Genomic DNA, 21704 nt, shown 5'->3' on the forward strand with positions numbered 1-21704 from the left:
CACTCCTACACAAATTACTCCATTATCATGTTTTCATGTCAAAATAAAAGTAAAAGTACAAAGAAGAAAATAAAAATTAAGCAGCTAAACACGACCTATTCGTAATTAGCAACTTCACAAGCAGGAAGTAGAATCGTCGGGGTTTCACACGAAGGCAGCAGGCCATCAGCCACCGTGTCACGTGTGTGTGTGTGTGTAAATAATCCTGTTTAAGCACAGACTCATGTAGAGCTTCCTGTGGGATAAAGACGCCATCATGTCCAAACCCCTGTCTTTTGGACAGCTAACAGTTCTCCGAGCACAAGATAACGTCTCCGGAGCGGTTAGAGGTCGTTATCTGCGTGTCAGCCTGAGATTACTACTGTATATAGAACACAAATGCTGGCGTATCTTTTGGAAATCGTCATCTTTGCCCCGATGGTGCCGAGAGCATCATACAAACATACACACTGCAATCACATTGCAGACACACACACACTCTCTCTGAACACACACACACTGACAACACATACTGTAACACACACACACACTCAACACACAAACATACAAACATACACACTGCAATCACATTGCAGACACACACACACTCTCTCTGAACACACACACACTGACAACACATACTGTAACACACACACACACTCACTTTCCAAACACACACACTGACAACACATACTGCATACTGTAACACACACACACACACTCAACTCACACACTGACAACACATACTGCATACTGTAACACACACACACACACTCAACTCACACACTGACAACACATACTGTAACACACACACACTCAACACACAAACATACAAACATACAAACTGCAATCACATTGCAGACACACACACACTCTCTCTGAACACACACACACTGACAACACATACTGTAACACACACACACACTCTCTCTGAACACACACACACTGACAACACATACTGTAACACACACACACACTCTCTCTGAACACACACACACTGACAACACATACTGTAACACACACACACACTCACTTTCCAAACACACACACTGACAACACATACTGCATACTGTAACACACACACACACACTCAACTCACACACTGACAACACATACTGCATACTGTAACACACACACACTCAACACACAAACATACAAACGTACACACTGCAATCACATTGCAGACACACACACACTCTCTCTGAACACACACACTGACAACACATACTGTAACACACACACACACTCACTTTCCAAACACACACACTGACAACACATACTGCATACTGTAACACACACACACTCAACTCACACACTGACAACACATACTGCATACTGTAACACACACACACACACACTCAACACACACACTGACAACACATACTGCATACTGTAACACACACACACACACTCAACACACACACTGACAACACATACTGCATACTGTAACACACACACACTCAACACACAAACATACAAACGTACACACTGCAATCACATTGCAGACACACACACACTCTCTCTGAACACACACACACTGACAACACATACTGTAACACACACACACTCACTTTCCAAACACACACACTGACAACACATACTGCATACTGTAACACACACACACACACTCAACTCACACACTGACAACACATACTGCATACTGTAACACACACACACACACTCAACACACACACTGACAACACATACTGCATACTGTAACACACACACACACACACTCAACACACACACTGACAACACATACTGCATACTGTAACACACACACACTCAACACACAAACATACAAACGTACACACTGCAATCACATTGCAGACACACACACACTTCCTGAACACACACACTGACAACACATACTGTAACACACACACACACTCACTTTCCAAACACACACACTGACAACACATACTGCATACTGTAACACACACACACACACACACACACACACACTCAACACACACACTGACAACACACACACTCAACACACAAACATACAAACGTACACACTGCAAACACATTGCATATACACACACACACTCTCTGAACACACATACTGTAACACACACACACACACACACACACACACACACACTTTCCAAACACACACACTGACAACACATACTGCATACTGTAACACACACTCACTTTCCAAACATACACACTCAACACACAAACATACAAACATACACACTGCAAACACATTGCATACACACACACACACACACACACTCTCTCTCACATAACACATACACACTCCGCACACACACAAAAATACAAACATACACACCACACACGGACTTTCCAAACACACACACTGACAACACATAACACACACACACACACACACTCTGCCCACACAAACATACACCGCCAGACACACACCACACACACACACACACACTCTCTCCGCAAACACACACACATTGACAACACATAACACACGCAGTACAGACACACACACACACTCTCTCTCTGCACACACACACACACACACACACACCGACAACACATAACACACGCAGTACAGACACATACTGTAACACACACACACTCTGCCCACACAAACATACAAACGTACACACTGCAAACACATTGCAGACACACATCACACACACACACACACACACACCCTCTGAACACACACACTGACAACACATAACACACACACACTCCGCACACACACAAAAATACAAACATACACACCACACACGCACTTTCCAAACACACACACTGACAACACATAACACACACACACACTCTGCCCACACAAACATACACCGCCAGACACACACCACACACACACTCTCTCCGCAAACACACACACACTGACAACACATAACACACGCAGTACAGACACACACACACACACACACACACACACACACACACACTCTCTCCGCACACACTTACACCGACAACACATAACACACGCAGTACAGACACACACACTCTCTCTCCACACACACACACCGACAACACATAACACACGCAGTACAGACACACACACTCTCTCCACACACACACACCGACAACACATAACACACGCAGTACAGACACACACACACACACTCTCTCCGCACACACACACCGACAACACATAACACACGCAGTACAGACACACACACACACTCTCTCCACACACACACACCGACAACACATAACACACGCAGTACAGACACACACACACTCTCTCCACACACACACCGACAACACATAACACACGCAGTACAGACACACACACTCTCTCCACACACACACACCGACAACACATAACACACGCAGTACAGACACACACACACACAAACTCTCTCCGCACACACACACACCGACAACACATAACACACACAGTACAGACACACACACACACAAACTCTCTCCGCACACACACACACCGACAACACATAACACACACAGTACAGACACACACACACACAAACTCTCTCCGCACACACACACACCGACAACACATAACACACGCAGTACAGACACACACACAGTACAGACACACACACACACACACACACAGTGCCCTTGTTCATATGTGTACATGTATTTAGATATGTTACATCGGTTCCCACACAGTCAGATCTACTTGGAGAGGATGATTTCATGCTCGACTTTTTTTTTCCCTTCCAGTTGTCTTTTTCATTTTTGTATTTATAAATGATGTATATGTTATCACATGCCCAGTAACTGCCAGTTTCCCAGCACGCCGATGGACACACCGTCTCTTCGGCCCTAAAACCTCCAGCGTGTCATCGAAACATCCCGTTACGTCTTCTACGCTGTTCAGACTGCTCACACTGTGACGTTTCAGATGCCACGTATCTGACAATCCCTCTTTCACGTTTACGAGGCTGAGGATATGTCCCAGCATGGCGAACACGACGTGACCTCTAAACGCTCCGTCCTCCCATAAGTCAGGTTGCTGCTTGACCTCAGGTTCACGCTGCTGGACAAACTAAATGCATTCTATTTAAACAGAGCCATGCCAAGCTTTTCCTCTTAATGGCACTGTGCCTGAATGTGTCATTGTCAGCCGGTTGTGGCGGCTCCACGTCAGGCTGCTGAGCGCTCACAACAAGCACACTGTTCCAGCGTGGGGCCTCGATCTCAACTCCAAGTGCACGAGAGCGGATCAGGGGGCCAGAGAGGACATAATTGCCCCCTGTGACCGCGGGTCTGAATGGGGGACGGGCAGGGGCTTGACCCCTGATGCCGTGTCGGGTGATGGATGGTGGGTAATTACGGGTAAATACGGCGCCTTTGCACCGGCGAACAGTATTTCAGCTGTGAGAGAGAGGAAGTGAGGAAGGTGCGGAAGAAAACAGACATCTCTTCTTCTGGGCTGCAGGACGGACGGACAGACAGACAGATGGATGGACGGGTGGCTGAAGGAATGGGATGGTAGGGCAAGAAGGATGAGACATCACTGGAAATTGGTGATTATGTGTCTGGGAGTGTGCTCGGCTTTGTTTGGGAAGCGATGGCACAGTGACACACGACTGTGGTCAGAACTATTTGGAGCGGGAGAGAGATGAGCATCAGGAAGCTTTGTTTTGTGGAACAGAGAGCTACGATTTTGGCATTAATAAGAAACACGTGTAGAGTCTGGAACAAAGTCTGACTTCACCACTACGCTTTTATTTCTTTTAAACTGTTACGTTTATAAAATAATAATAATAATAATAATAATAATAATAATAATAATAATAATAATAATAATAATAAATAAATGAAATACATAGAATAAATAAAAAACATGTGTACATCACTGTCCACTAGAAAAGAAAAAAACAACAACAATAAAATTTGCATAAAAATAATAAACAATAATAAGAAGTTAAATAAATAAACAAATAGATTAACAAACAAACAAACAAACAAACAATAAATAAATAAACAAATAAATAAATAAATAAGCATAAATTATTCAAAAACATAAGAAATACAATTACAGTTTTCTTTTGCTTGTTTGCTTAATTATGCTATAAATAATTAAAGTATATTTCTAGTTACTACTACTGATGCTTATATTTATATATTTATATTTATTTATATATTTATATATGCTTCTTATAATAATAATAATAATAATAATAATAATAATAATAATAATAATAAATTACAGTAAACAAAACAATTTCCAGTTTTTGTTGTAGTTGTTGTAGTTTGTTGTTTTTGATTAGATTTGAAAAATGATCATGATGATGATGATGATGATGATGATGATGATGACGACAATAGTGCTTCTGATTCTTCTTCTTCCTCTCATTATTATTATTATTATTATTATTATTATTATTATTATTATTATTTCCACAGAAGGTTTATAATTATTTTATCAGAGTTTAAAATGTTTAAGAGGGAAAAAAAAAAGAAAAATCACAGACAGTTGCATCATTTTTTTCCTCACTTCTGTAGAGTAAGCAGAAATAATGACTCCATAATAAACATCATCTGAGTGAAGGAGAAGAGCCGGTGCTACTGTACTGTAGCTCACTGAGATGTTTGGTGTTTACTGTGTAGTGAGAAGCAGATCCAGTGAGCGTACAGTAAGAGAGATGTGGACTGAAACATCAGCCATCAGGAATCACACTGCTTTGGGTTTTTTTGTCGATTGAAGAAATGCAGGAACAAGCGCTCGGACGCTCGCTGACGACGTGTATTCTCCAGCGGTTGGAGTGAGTGAGAGCAGAGCTCTGTGTTTCTCAAAGCTAGATGTTTATTTAGACTCTTGGCAGAGTGAGATCAGGCTTGTGCTCACAATTATTCACACCCGTCACATCAACACACACCGTTCCTTCCTCTTCACTTTATCCTGACTGTATCTGTCAGTGCAGACACTCGCTGTGTGATGCCTGTGTGAATTAGTGTGAATTAGTGAGAAGAGTCCACACACACACACACACACACACACACACACACACACACACACACACACACACACACACACACACACACACACACACACACACACACACACACACACACACACACACACACACACACACACAGAGTTTCTTTCAACTCTCCTCTTTACTCTGTAGTTGGACAGATTTCGGTAAAACTTCATTATGCTCTGTTTATTCTTTACACTGTAAAGATTTATCAGATGTGTGTATGCACTACACAACACTACACTACACTACACTACACTACACTACACTACACTACACTACACTAACCTACACAACATTACACTACACTACACTACACTACACTACACTAACCTACACAACATTACACTACACTACACTACACTACACTACACTACACTACACTACACTAACCTACACAACATTACACTACATCACAGTACACAATACACTACACTACACTACACTACACAACATTACACTACATCACAGTACACAATACACTACACAACACTAAACTAACCTACACAACATTTCACTACATCACAGTACACAATACACTAAACTACACTACACTAACCTACACAACATTACACTACATCACAGTACACAATACACTACACTACACAACACTACACTACATCACAGTACACAATACACTACACTACACAACATTACACTACATCACAGTACACAATACACTACACTACACAACACTACACTAACCTACACAACATTACACTACATCACAGTACACACTACACAACACTACACTAAACTAACCTACACAACATTACACTACATCACAGTACACAATACACTAAACTACACTACACTACACTAACCTACACAACATTACACTACATCACAGTACACAATACACTAAACTACACTACACTACACTACACAACATTACACTACATCACAGTACACAATACACTACACAACACTAAACTAACCTACACAACATCACAGTACACAATACACTACACTACACTACACTAACCTACACAACATTACACTACATCACAGTACACAATACACTAAACTACACTACACTACACTACACAACATTACACTACATCACAGTACACAATACACTACACTACACAACACTACACTACATCACAGTACACAATACACTACACTACACAACATTACACTACATCACAGTACACAATACACTACACTACACAACACTACACTACACTAACCTACACAACATTACACTACATCACAGTACACACTACACAACACTACACTAAACTAACCTACACAACATTACACTACATCACAGTACACAATACACTAAACTACACTACACTACACTAACCTACACAACATTACACTACATCACAGTACACAATACACTAAACTACACTACACTACACTACACAACATTACACTACATCACAGTACACAATACACTACACAACACTAAACTAACCTACACAACATCACAGTACACAATACACTACACTACACTACACTAACCTACACAACATTACACTACATCACAGTACACAATACACTAAACTACACTACACTACACTACACAACATTACACTACATCACAGTACACAATACACTACACTACACTACACTAACCTACACAACATTACACTACATCACAGTACACAATACACTACACTACACAACACTACACTACACTAACCTACACAACATTACACTACATCACAGTACACACTACACAACACTACACTAAACTAACCTACAGAACATTACACTACATCACAGTACACAATACACTAAACTACACTACACTACACTAACCTACACAACATTACACTACATCACAGTACACACTACACAACACTACACTAAACTAACCTACACAACATTACACTACATCACAGTACACAATACACTAAACTACACTACACTACACAACATTACACTACATCACAGTACACAATACACTAAACTACACTACACTACACAACATTACACTACATCACAGTACACAATACACTACACTACACTACACTAACCTACACAACATTACACTACATCACAGTACACAATACACAACACTACACTAAACTAACCTACACAACATTACACTACATCACAGTACACAATACACTACACAACACTACACTAACCTACACAACATTACACTACATCACAGTACACAATACACTACACAACACTACACTACACTAACCTACACAACATTACACTACATCACAGTACACAATACACTACACAACACTACACTACACTAACCTACACAACATTTCACTACATCACAGTACACAATACACTACACAACACTACACTAACCTACACAACATTACACTACATCACAGTACACAATACACTAAACTACACTACACTACACTACACAACATTACACTACATCACAGTACACAATACACTACACTACACTAACCTACACAACATTACACTACATCACAGTACACAATACACTACACTACACTAACCTACACAACATTACACTACATCACAGTACACAATACACTACACTACACTACACTACACTAAACTAACCTACACAACATTACACTACATCACAGTACACAATAAACTACACTACACAACCCTACACTAACCTACACAACATTACACTACATCACAGTACACAATACACTACACAACACTACACTAACCTACACAACATTACACTACATCACAGTACACAATACACTACACAACACTACACTAACCTACACTAACCTACACCACATTACACTACACACTACACTACCTTAACCTACACAACATTACACCTACACTACACTAACCTACACAACATTACACTACACAATACACTACACTACACTACACTAACTTACACAACATTACACTACATCACAGTACACACTAAACTACACTAACCCACACCACATTACAGTACACACTACACTACCTTAACCTACACAACATTACACTACACAACATTACACCTACACTACACTAACCTACACAACATTACACTACACAATACACTACACTACACTACACTAACTTACACAACATTACACTACATCACAGTACACACTAAACTACACTAACCCACACCACATTACAGTACACACTACACTAAATTAACCTACACAACATTACACTACATCACAGCACACACTACACACTACACTACACTAACCTACACAACATTACACAACACTACACACATCAGTACACCACACTTCAATCTACAATACACTACACAAAACTGAACTCTACGCTACACTAACCTACACAACAATACACTACACTACATCACAGTACACACTACACTACCTTACACAACACAACACTACACACTACAGTACACCACACTACACTAACCTACACCACATTACAGTACACACTACACTCTACACTACACTAAACTACACAACATTACACTACCCTTCAAACCACATTACAGTACACACTACACTACACAACACTACGCACAACACTACAGTACACACACACACACACACACACACACACACACACACACAAACACACAGGTTCCCTTCGACTCTCCCCTTTACTCTTATCTGTAGTTGGACAGATTTCTGTAAAACTTCATTACACTCTGTTTGCTCTTTATTCTTTTAGCAGATGTGTGTATGCAGAATATTGATCAGCGTCACTCCACTGAGAACTACTGTAAGAACACATGTTATTGTGAATATTAACCAGTATGTGGCGCTGAAAAGAAATGTGTTGCATTGCCTCATGGTCCTGAAAATGCCTGTAGTTTTCACAAATTTGTGCTCGTGAGACCAACTGAAACCAAATGACCAACATGTAGACCTCTCCATCTGAATAAACATGTTAGGCCTTCAATATATGTCAGAACATCAGTGTGTGTGTGTGTGTGTGTGTGTGTGTGTGGGTGTGTGTGTGTGTGTGTGTGTGTGTGTGTGTGTGTGTATTTCTGTTATTAGCAGGGTGTTCCTCTCACTGGAGCACATATTTTCAGTGCGCTGTAATCGTGTGTGTCGAGGTTTAGACCTGAATACATTAAACTGAACAACCTGCTACTGAGAAGCACGATGTTTACACTGTATAATACACTACACTACACACAACACTACACAACATTACACAACACACTACATTACAGAACACACTACAGTACTGTACACCCTACACTAAAATACACTACACTACATTACACAATACACTATACATTACACAAAACACTACATTACAGTACACACTACATTAGTGTATACCCTACACTACAATACACTACACAACATTACACAACATTACACAAAACACTATATTACAGTACACACTACATTACTGTACACCTACACTACAATACACTACACAACATTACACAACACACTACATTACAGTACAGGCTACATTAATATACACCCTACACTACAATACACTACACAACACTATACTACTCAATACACTACACTACAATACATTACACAATACACTATACATTACACAACACACTACATTACAGTACAGGCTACATTACTGTACACCCTACACTACAATACACTACACAACATTACACAACACACTACATTACATTACAGTACAGGCTACATTAGTGTACACCCTACACTACAATACACTACACAACACTATACAACACAAAACTACATTAGACCACACTACACTCTACACTACACTTCACAAATCTGAACTCTACGCTACACACTATACTACACAACACTACACACTACATAATGTAGCAGTACACACTACACTACAGACTATATTACAGTACACAAAACTACACTACACACTACATAATAGTACACAAAACTACACTACACACTACATAACAGTACACAAAACTACACTACACACTACATAACAGTACACTTCCCAGTCCACTACACAACACATTACAGTACCCACTACACACTACACTACACAACACTACACACAACTACACTAAACACTACGTAACAGTACACTACCCAGTCCACTACACTACACACCACTACACACTACACAAAATTACACTAAACACTACGTAACAGAACACTACCCAGTCCACTACACAACAGTACACAACACATTACAATACACACTACACACTATACTACACAACAGTACACTACACACTACATAACAGTATACACTACACAACACACCACACTAAAGACTACATTACAGTACACACTACATAACAGTATACACTACACAACACACCACACTAAAGACTACATTACAGTACACACTACATAACAGTATACACTACACAACACACCACACTAAAGACTACATAACAGTACACACTACATAACAGTATACACTACACAACACACTACACTAAAGACTACATTACAGTACACACTAAACACTACAGACTACATTAGAGTACACACTAAACACTACAGACTACATTACAGTACACACTAAACACCACAGACTACATTACAGTACACACTAAACACTACAGACTACATTACAGTACACACTAAACACTACAGACTACATTACAGTACACACTAAACACCACAGACTACATTACAGTACACACTAAACACCACAGACTACATTACAGTACACACTAAACACCACAGACTACATTACAGTACACACTAAACACCACAGACTACATTACAGTACACACTAAACACTACAGACTACATTACAGTACACACTAAACACTACAGACTACATTACAGTACACACTAAACACCACAGACTACATTACAGTACACACTAAACACCACAGACTACATTAGAGTACACACTAAACACCACAGACTACATTACAGTACACACTAAACACCACAGACTACATTACAGTACACACTAAACACCACAGACTACATTACAGTACACACTAAACACCACAGACTACATTACAGTACACACTAAACACCACAGACTACATTACAGTACACACTAAACACTACAGACTACATTACAGTACACACTAAACACTACAGAATACATTACAGTACACACTAAACACTACAGACTACATTACAGTACACACTAAACACCACAGACTACATTACAGTACACACTAAACACTACAGACTACATTACAGTACACACTAAACACCACAGACTACATTACAGTACACACTAAACACTACAGACTACATTAGAGTACACACTAAACACTACAGACTACATTACAGTACACACTAAACACCACAGACTACATTACAGTACACACTAAACACCACAGACTACATTACAGTACACACTAAACACTACAGAATACATTACAGTACACACTAAACACTACAGAATACATTACAGTACACACTAAACACTACAGAATACATTACAGTACACACTAAACACTACAGTCTACATTAGAGTACACACTAAACACCACAGACTACATTAGAGTACACACTAAACACCACAGACTACATTTGAGTACACACTAAACACCACAGACTATATTACAGTACACACTAAACACCACAGACTACATTACAGTACACACTAAACACCACAGACTACATTACAGTACACACTAAACACTACAGACTACATTACAGTACACACTAAACACCACAGACTACATTACAGTACACACTAAACACCACAGACTACATTACAGTACACACTAAACACCACAGACTACATTACAGTACACACTAAACACCACAGACTACATTAGAGTACACACTAAACACCACAGACTACATTAGAGTACACACTAAACACTACAGACTACATTAGAGTACACACTAAACACCACAGACTACATTACAGTACACACTAAACACCACAGACTACATTACAGTACACACTAAACACCACAGACTACATTACAGTACACACTAAACACTACAGACTACATTACAGTACACACTAAACACTACAGACTACATTACAGTACACACTAAACACTACAGACTACATTACAGTACACACTAAACACCACAGACTACATTACAGTACACACTAAACACTACAGACTACATTACAGTACACACTAAACACCACAGACTACATTACAGTACACACTAAACACCACAGACTACATTACAGTACACACTAAACACCACAGACTACATTAGAGTACACACTAAACACTACAGACTACATTACAGTACACACTAAACACCACAGACTACATTACAGTACACACTAAACACCACAGACTACATTACAGTACACACTAAACACCACAGACTACATTACAGTACACACTAAACACCACAGACTACATTAGAGTACACACTAAACACTACAGACTACATTACAGTACACACTAAACACTACAGACTACATTACAGTACACACTAAACACCACAGACTACATTACAGTACACACTAAACACCACAGACTACATTACAGTACACACTAAACACTACAGACTACATTACAGTACACACTAAACACCACAGAATACATTACAGTACACACTAAACACTACAGAATACATTACAGTACACACTAAACACTACAGAATACATTACAGTACACACTAAACACTACAGTCTACATTAGAGTACACACTAAACACTACAGACTACATTAGAGTACACACTAAACACCACAGACTACATTTGAGTACACACTAAACACCACAGACTATATTACAGTACACACTAAACACTACAGACTACATTACAGTACACACTAAACACCACAGACTACATTACAGTACACACTAAACACCACAGACTACATTACAGTACACACTAAACACCACAGACTACATTACAGTACACACTAAACACCACAGACTACATTACAGTACACACTAAACACCACAGACTACATTACAGTACACACTAAACACCACAGACTACATTACAGTACACACTAAACACTACAGACTACATTACAGTACACACTAAACACTACAGACTACATTACAGTACACACTAAACACCACAGACTACATTACAGTACACACTAAACACTACAGACTACATTAGAGTACACACTAAACACCACAGACTACATTACAGTACACACTAAACACCACAGACTACATTACAGTACACACTAAACACTACAGACTACATTACAGTACACACTAAACACCACAGAATACATTACAGTACACACTAAACACCACAGACTACATTACAGTACACACTAAACACTACAGACTACATTACAGTACACACTAAACACTACAGACTACATTACAGTACACACTAAACACTACAGACTACATTACAGTACACACTAAACACCACAGACTACATTACAGTACACACTAAACACCACAGACTACATTACAGTACACACTAAACACTACAGACTACATTAGAGTACACACTAAACACTACAGACTACATTAGAGTACACACTAAACACTACAGACTACATTACAGTACACACTAAACACCACAGACTACATTACAGTACACACTAAACACCACAGACTACATTACAGTACACACTAAACACCACAGACTACATTAGAGTACACACTAAACACTACAGACTACATTAGAGTACACACTAAACACTACAGACTACATTAGAGTACACACTAAACACTACAGACTACATTACAGTACACACTAAACACTACACAACACTACACACCACTACACACCACAGACAGATCTCATAACCAGCGGTTGTGATAATGACAGAAATGATGTTACAGATCTGATGCATTCCTTTAATGCCTTTGATTCTGATGAATAAAATAAATGAAACACATTAAATCAAAGATGGCTTTATTAAAAAAAGAATCCTGTACCTTCAATAAGAAGCTCTTGGCCGTGGCTGCCCAGAAGAGTGCGACTCAAGAAGGGGGCAAAGTCCACAAAGATCTCTCTCAGCAAGGGGGCAACCTTCTCCAGGGCCCGCTCCAACTTAGCAGTGATACTGAGAGAGAGAGAGAGAGAGAGAGAGAGAGAGAGAGAGAGAGAGAGAGAGAGAGAGAATAGGTAATAGATTACATCTTAAACCACAGCACTTCATGTCCTGAGATCTAAAGATTGAATCCCAACTGAATACAATCTGTGACCAGAAGGATAGCATTCTCTCTCTCTCTCTCTCTCTCTCTCTCTCTCTCTCTCTCTCTCTCTCTCTCTCTCTCTCTCTTTCCAATCATAATAACACTACTCAGTGTGTGATGTATGAGGAAGAGGGCAAACAGCACTTTCCCCAGAGTGAGCAGCAGGATGTACCGATGTACTATAGTGATAAACTTCACCCTCTCAGATAGATGGATGGATGGATGGATGGATAGATAGATAGATAGATAGATAGATAGATAGATAGATAGATAGATAGATAGATAGATAGATAGATAGATAGATAGATAGACAGACAGACAGACAGACAGACAAATCCTTTGTAATAATCAACAGTACAATGTCCGGTTACTATGGCTGTAATATAAACAGTGCTACAAACCCTCTGGCCAATCAGAACAAAGGAATCTAAATATCGTCATGATGTACTTGGATCTGTGTGACATATCCATAAATACATTAGAACTTCTGATTTCTGTGCGAATAAAATTTACAGTTTAGAGTTTACAGTCTAAAATTTAGAGTTATCAGGTGAGGATTAGTAAAGGTGATGTGTGTGAGAGTGAGTGTCTCTCAGTCGAACACAGGTTAGACATCAGAGCCTCTGCAGCCAGACACCTTCATCATTGACTTCACACTCGCTCTGAGTGCTGCCGGTTACTGCTGCCATGGCAACTGATCTGCCATTCCTAGTGTGGGAGAAGGTGTGTGTGTGTGTGTGTGTGGAAAGACCCCCAGAGAGAAAAGAGTCTCGTCTGTACACACACACATACACACACCTTTTCTGCACACAAACAGTAGTTGGCTGTATGATTTCTGTCATGAGACTGGATGAAATCAAGGCCGGAATAGTCTACACACACACACACACACACACACACACACACACACACACACACACATTTCAGTTATTTTATATTAACACTTAATAATCCCTGCCTGACAGTTCTCTCTCTCTCTCTCTCTCTCTCTCTCTCTCTCTCTCTCTCTCACACACACACACACACACACACACACACACACACACATACACATATGTGCCACCTGAGGTGATGTGTAAGGTGTAGGATGTCTTGTTTGTCGCAACCTCGGCAGCAATGACAAAAGCAAGCCATGTGATCTTTCACCTGAGCTGGAAACAAAAGAAAAAGCTCCTACATCTGAAATTGGCTACATTGGCTGAAATTGGCTACATCTGAAACGTGTGTGTGTGTGTGTGTGTCTGTGTGTATATATATATATATATATATATATATATATATATATATATATATATATATATATACATACACACACACACATTCAAGCACTGACTGCAGTCTCCCTCTTGTGGCAATGAACCGCTGCTGCATTGTTCTTTTTTTAGCTGCACATACACACACACACACACACACACACACACACGCGCGCGCACTTATGAATTAACACGTCAGAATAATTGAAAGAAAGAAAGAAAGAAAGAAAGAAAGAAAGAAAGAAAGAAAGAAAGAATGCAATAATCATTGATGGCCAGATATACAAAACTAACCAGATAGATAGATAGATAGATAGATAGATAGATAGATAGATAGGATGAAAAAAATAGCAAAAAGAAATACAAAAGAAAGAGCAAACAAATAGGAAAATTAAAGAAAGAAAGAAAGAAAGAAAGAAAGAAAGAAAGAAAGGAAGAAAGTAGAAAGAGAAAAAATAGGAAACAAAGAAAATAAATTAGAATAAAGGTGAAAAGGTGGAGGATGATAATTTGTTTACATGAATATGTCTTCTGTCGTCGGCCATCTTGAATCTTTTCTTATCCTGCATCACCAGATAGCTGGTAGCCCCTAACCCTAACTCCAACCCTAGGGGAATAAGACAATGAAAATGTAGCCTGTGCAAAATAAGCCTAAAATAGGAATAAAATTTAACCACTAAATTCAAAACCTAACCCTAACTCCAACCCTAACCCTAACCCAACTCCAATCCTAACCCTAACCCTAACCCAACTCTAACCCTAACCCTAACCCTAACTCCAACCCTAACCCTAACCTAACTCCAATCCTAACCCTAACCCTAACCCAACTCTAACCCTAACCCTAACCCAACTCCAACCCTAACCCAACTCCAACTCCAATCCTAACCCTAACCCTAACCCAACTCCAACCCTAACCCAACTCCAACTCCAATCCTAACCCTAACCCTAACCCAACTCCAACCCTAACCCAACTCCAACTCCAATCCTAACCCTAACCCTAACCCAACTCCAACCCTAACCCAACTCCAACTCCAATCCTAACCCTAACCCTAACCCAACTCCAACCCTAACCCAACTCCAACTCCAATCCTAACCCTAACCCTAACCCAACTCCAACCCTAACCCAACTCCAACTCCAATCCTAACCCTAACCCTAACCCAACTCCAACCCTAACCCAACTCCAACTCCAATCCTAACCCTAACCCTAACCCAACTCTAACCCTAACCCAAACCCTAACTCCATCCCTAACTCCAACTCCAACCCCAACACTAACCCAACTCCAACGCTAACCCTAACTCCAACCCCAACCCTAACTCCAACCCCAACCCTAACTGCAACCCTAACCTTAACCCAAACCCCTTCAACCCACTTTATAAGCAAAGCTGTGAGTGTTGAGTGCATTAATTGTCCAACTTATATGGATTTTATTTGAATAAGTGCAACATCCGTGTACTGAAGTGCACTTGTTGTGGTTCACACTACAGTACTCCCACTGCTCTCAGAAATCACCCGTACAGTGTACAGCTCGCTCTCACCTCATGTTCTCCATGGTGTCCTCGGGCATGGGTCCGACCGTCTGCACCGCAGGAAGGTTCTTACTGGTGGCTCCGTTCACATAGCTAGACGAAGACGAGCAGGAGGAAGCGGCGGGTTCTGTAGCTCCTGACAGACATGAGACAAACAACACACATTGAAATGTTCTCTATACACTTAGCATAGCCGAATATGTTCCAGTCTCATGTGATTTATCAGAAGGTGTTGATTTGTACAGCTGTTAGTTAAATCGTTTACATTCACATACACATTTACATCGATGGCGTCCGTATCCATGGCGACCTACAGGTGTGTAAATCTCGAACAATAAACACATCATCGTATTGATTCGCTAGGTCACAGACTTCAGTCTAAAAAACCTCTGCACGTTGGTAATACATGATGTGAGCTCGCTCAAATATGTAATCGAGTACAGTTTCCATAGTAACAGCATACACACGGACTCGGATGGTGGACGGAGAACGTCATCTAAACCTGATATAGTGTACAGAATAAAGAAAAAAACAAAAAAGCTGCAGATATTTAACAATAGTGAGACTTTTAGAAATTATTTTCCATCTGTAATAAAAGATTTTCAGGTCCATAAAAGTCTGAAAGTTTCAGAACACACAGCAATCATGGCCGCTCCGGACTACAATAACCAGAAATCTGGTTCCTAACCCTAACCCTGACCCTAACCCTAGATTACAGATGTTTATTCAGATACTTTTGTTAGTTTTCTTTCCTGACATCACTAAGACTTTTGTTCCAGAGTAGAAAACACAGTGTGATTGTTCGCCTCTGCTTCTATTTACACGTCTTTGCCTAGTGGATGACATTTTTGCGGACATTCGTTGTAACTATAAACGGCTAAAAAGTACGATGTCCATCATTCCTTTGTTAATTCATTCATTCATTCATTCATTCATTCATTCATTCTCTACCGCTTATCCGAACTACCTCGGGTCACGGGGAGCCTGTGCCTATCTCAGGCGTCATCGGGCATCGAGGCAGGATACACCCTGGACGGAGTGCCAAATCATCGCAGGGCACACACACACTCTCATTCACTCACACACACACACACACACACACGCACTAAAGACAATTTTCCAGAGATGCCAATTAACCTACCATGCATGTCTTTGGACCGGGGGAGGAAACCGGAGTACCCGGAGGAAACCCCCAGGGCACGGGGAGAACATGCAAACTCCACACACACAAGGCAGAGGCAGGAATCGAACCCCCAACCCTTGAGGTGTGAGGCGAACGTGCTAATCACTAAGCCACCGTGCCTCCCCCTTCGTTAATTCATCAATAATAATTCAATAATTGCTCACACACTGCCGAGTTGCTGCGTTTTTACAGTAACGGTAAATATGTTGTCATGCCGTTGATTATTTTCCTATAACAACATGCTATATGCATATATTTTTATTCATAAAAGGGCAGAACACTTGTACTGCTGTCATTTCCTTTACCTGAAACTCTTAGATTGTATCATTTCTCACTCGTACAAATAAAACGTAAAAACCAAAAAACACGATGTAATATCTCGGAATACAAAGTGCAATATTCACTTGAGAAAAAAAAAATAATGACGACTAAATTATCTTTCAAAAGCGTCTGCCATCAAACCCACAACGCTGGCCTTTGCAACATATTAGACTATATTTTCGTTCAGAAAACTGCGTAACGACATCAACATCAGTTATCAGCCTCCTCCCCATGAGAGCCCTGATCACTGTCTACATTCTTCTCATTTCTGTTCCTGTCAAATCCTCATCTACGCCGCAGCTCCTCTGGCCCCCAACATGTGATAGATACATCACAGGGATGGACTGTCACCCACTGAAAGCGTGAGCCGCCTCGAGACAGCCGAGGACGGGAACTCTATTACGCAGCCGTCACTCGGCTTGGCAGAGACAGCCATCCCTCGTTGACGTTAGGAGACGTAACGTCTCGTGGATCCATCCTGGAGCAGCCTCTGGTCGAATCCGAAATCGATTCCTTGCACTTTCTCTTGTGCAAAGAGAGGAGGGATTTAGCTAGGTGTCAGGAAATCGGTCCTGAGGTGATCTCTGCTTTATTTTGATGCAATTAGACATTTAGAAATGACATCAGATGAATCCAGTTTCTCAGATAATGAGAGAGAGAAAAGACATCATGCCAGAAAGACAGCCTTTACCTTCACTTCATACACGGACTAAAGAACGGATTATGGATCACGACTGAGATCCAGAATAAGTGGGATATTTTGGTCAATAACTCATGATGTGACATAAGCCTGGTGTGTGTTCCTGCCCTAATGAACCGACTACACGGCAGTGATGTGGATGTATTTCAGGATTAATTAGAGTTAAACAGACTGCAAACTGATCCCAGGGAAAATATCAACCAACTCTACAGCTGGATGAGAGAAAAAAAAACAATATCTACACGCATGCACTGTTCATTTGAAATAATAACTCACTCCCAGTGTATTGTTCTTAATCTTCGCCTCCAATCAGAGTAGTAAGTAAGTAAAGCGAAGAGAAACGCAAAGTAAAATCTAATCCGTTCTTCTTCGTTACAACCTTCAACCTTACCGATGGACCTGGCTGATGAACTTCGTTTAAAATAAACTAGCTAACGTTATCGTCGGCAACTTAGCAGGATTTTAGGATTTTACGATCCAAAAGTATACGCAAAATCAAGCAAACGTCATGATAGTTGGTATTCTGAGCCTGGAGTCTATCCCAGGGGACGCTGGGCATGTGGCGGGGGACACTCTGGACACGGGGCCAACATACTGAAGAGTACACACACACACACACACACACACACACACTCATTCACACACTACAGATAATTTAGAGATAGCAATCAGCCTACAGATCTACAAAGAGGAGAACCCAGGGGAAACCCAGAGGCATGAGGAGAACATGCAAACAACACACACACACACACACACACACACACACACACACACACACACACACACACACACACACACACACACACACACAAACGGAGACAGGGATCAAACCCACAACCCCAGACATGTGTAGTAACCCAGTAGTAGCATTAGTGGTAGTAATTTTATTTACTTTTATTTATACTTTATTTATTATTTATACTTGTAAGGCAGATCTTTAACTACTTTAAGATGTTTATTTATTTATTTATTTGTTTGTTTGTTTGTTTTGTTTTTTTTATTTAGAGGAAATAAAAATATATCCACTTTAAGGACTACACTCCAGTCGCTTGACATCAAATAAGGATTTCAATCGGATTCAATCGGCAGGTTAACAGTCGCGAATTTAAACACAGAGAATATTTTGGTGTAAATGTGGACGCTATGTGGCTCTTCTTCTTCTTCTTCTTCTTCTTCTTCTTCACTGGTGCTGATGCTTTTCACTGAGCTCACTACAGCAGTGAACAGAGACCTCTAGTGGACAGAAACAGCCTTTAAGTCTGTATCTCATTTCCTGAACACAAGCCGGATTTAATTACTCCACTCTACTCAAGATTCCTCTCAAGTGCTTCATATTAAGGACACACAGAGAGAGAGAGAGAGAGAGAGAGAGAGAGAGAGAGAGAGAGAGACTGTGTCTGTTATATCTGATAAACAGAACACTGTTGTAAAGTAAACAGGTCAAAGAGTGTCTCTGAGGTGAGGAGGTGAACGTGTGAAGCCGTTTGTTTACCCGTGGTGTTGATCATGCTTTTAGGTGTAGCAGAAGCCGCAGTGAAGATGTTAGGAGTGCTTCCTGAGCTCGCCATGGAGGAGCCAGAGGTGACTACGGTGTTAACCGCCATGCTGCCAGGCTTCTTAGCAGGGACTACCACACTCCTGACAGAGAGAGAGAGAGAGAGAGAGAGAGAGAGAGAGAGAGAGAGAGAGAGAGAGAGAGAACAGGATTAGATTAGACCTGTAATCAAAATTGTGTGCATCAATTTTACTTAATACTTTATGTTTAATATCTAACATTATATGTACTGTATCTAACATTCGTTATTAGATAGATAGATAGATAGATAGATAGATAGATAGATAGATAGATAGATAGATAGATAGATAGAAAAAATGTACTAAAAATAAAAAGTAAATAAAAAAATACATTAAGAATAAATAAA

General features: G+C 40.2%; 1 protein-coding gene across 7 annotated transcripts in view; it reads right to left on the reverse strand.

The window, feature by feature from the left end:
• Positions 1-21704, reverse strand: part of nbeab (neurobeachin b) — a 417880-nt gene that overhangs the window by 175691 nt on the left and 220485 nt on the right. For 6 of the 7 annotated variants that reach the window (XM_047820677.1, XM_047820673.1, XM_047820672.1 and 3 more), the window contains 3 exons: positions 21275-21420; positions 17588-17714; positions 14537-14664 (listed from right to left, as the gene is read on the reverse strand). In XM_047820677.1, the coding sequence (XP_047676633.1) occupies positions 14537-14664; positions 17588-17714; positions 21275-21420 (401 nt within the window). Of the gene's footprint in view, positions 1-14536; positions 14665-16568; positions 16584-17587; positions 17715-21274; positions 21421-21704 lie in introns of those variants that run through there. The other variant, XM_047820676.1, reaches the window with a different exon arrangement.

This window comes from Tachysurus fulvidraco, chromosome 11 (genome assembly GCF_022655615.1).
Source record: "Tachysurus fulvidraco isolate hzauxx_2018 chromosome 11, HZAU_PFXX_2.0, whole genome shotgun sequence".
NCBI classification, from domain to species: Eukaryota; Metazoa; Chordata; class Actinopteri; order Siluriformes; family Bagridae; genus Tachysurus; species Tachysurus fulvidraco.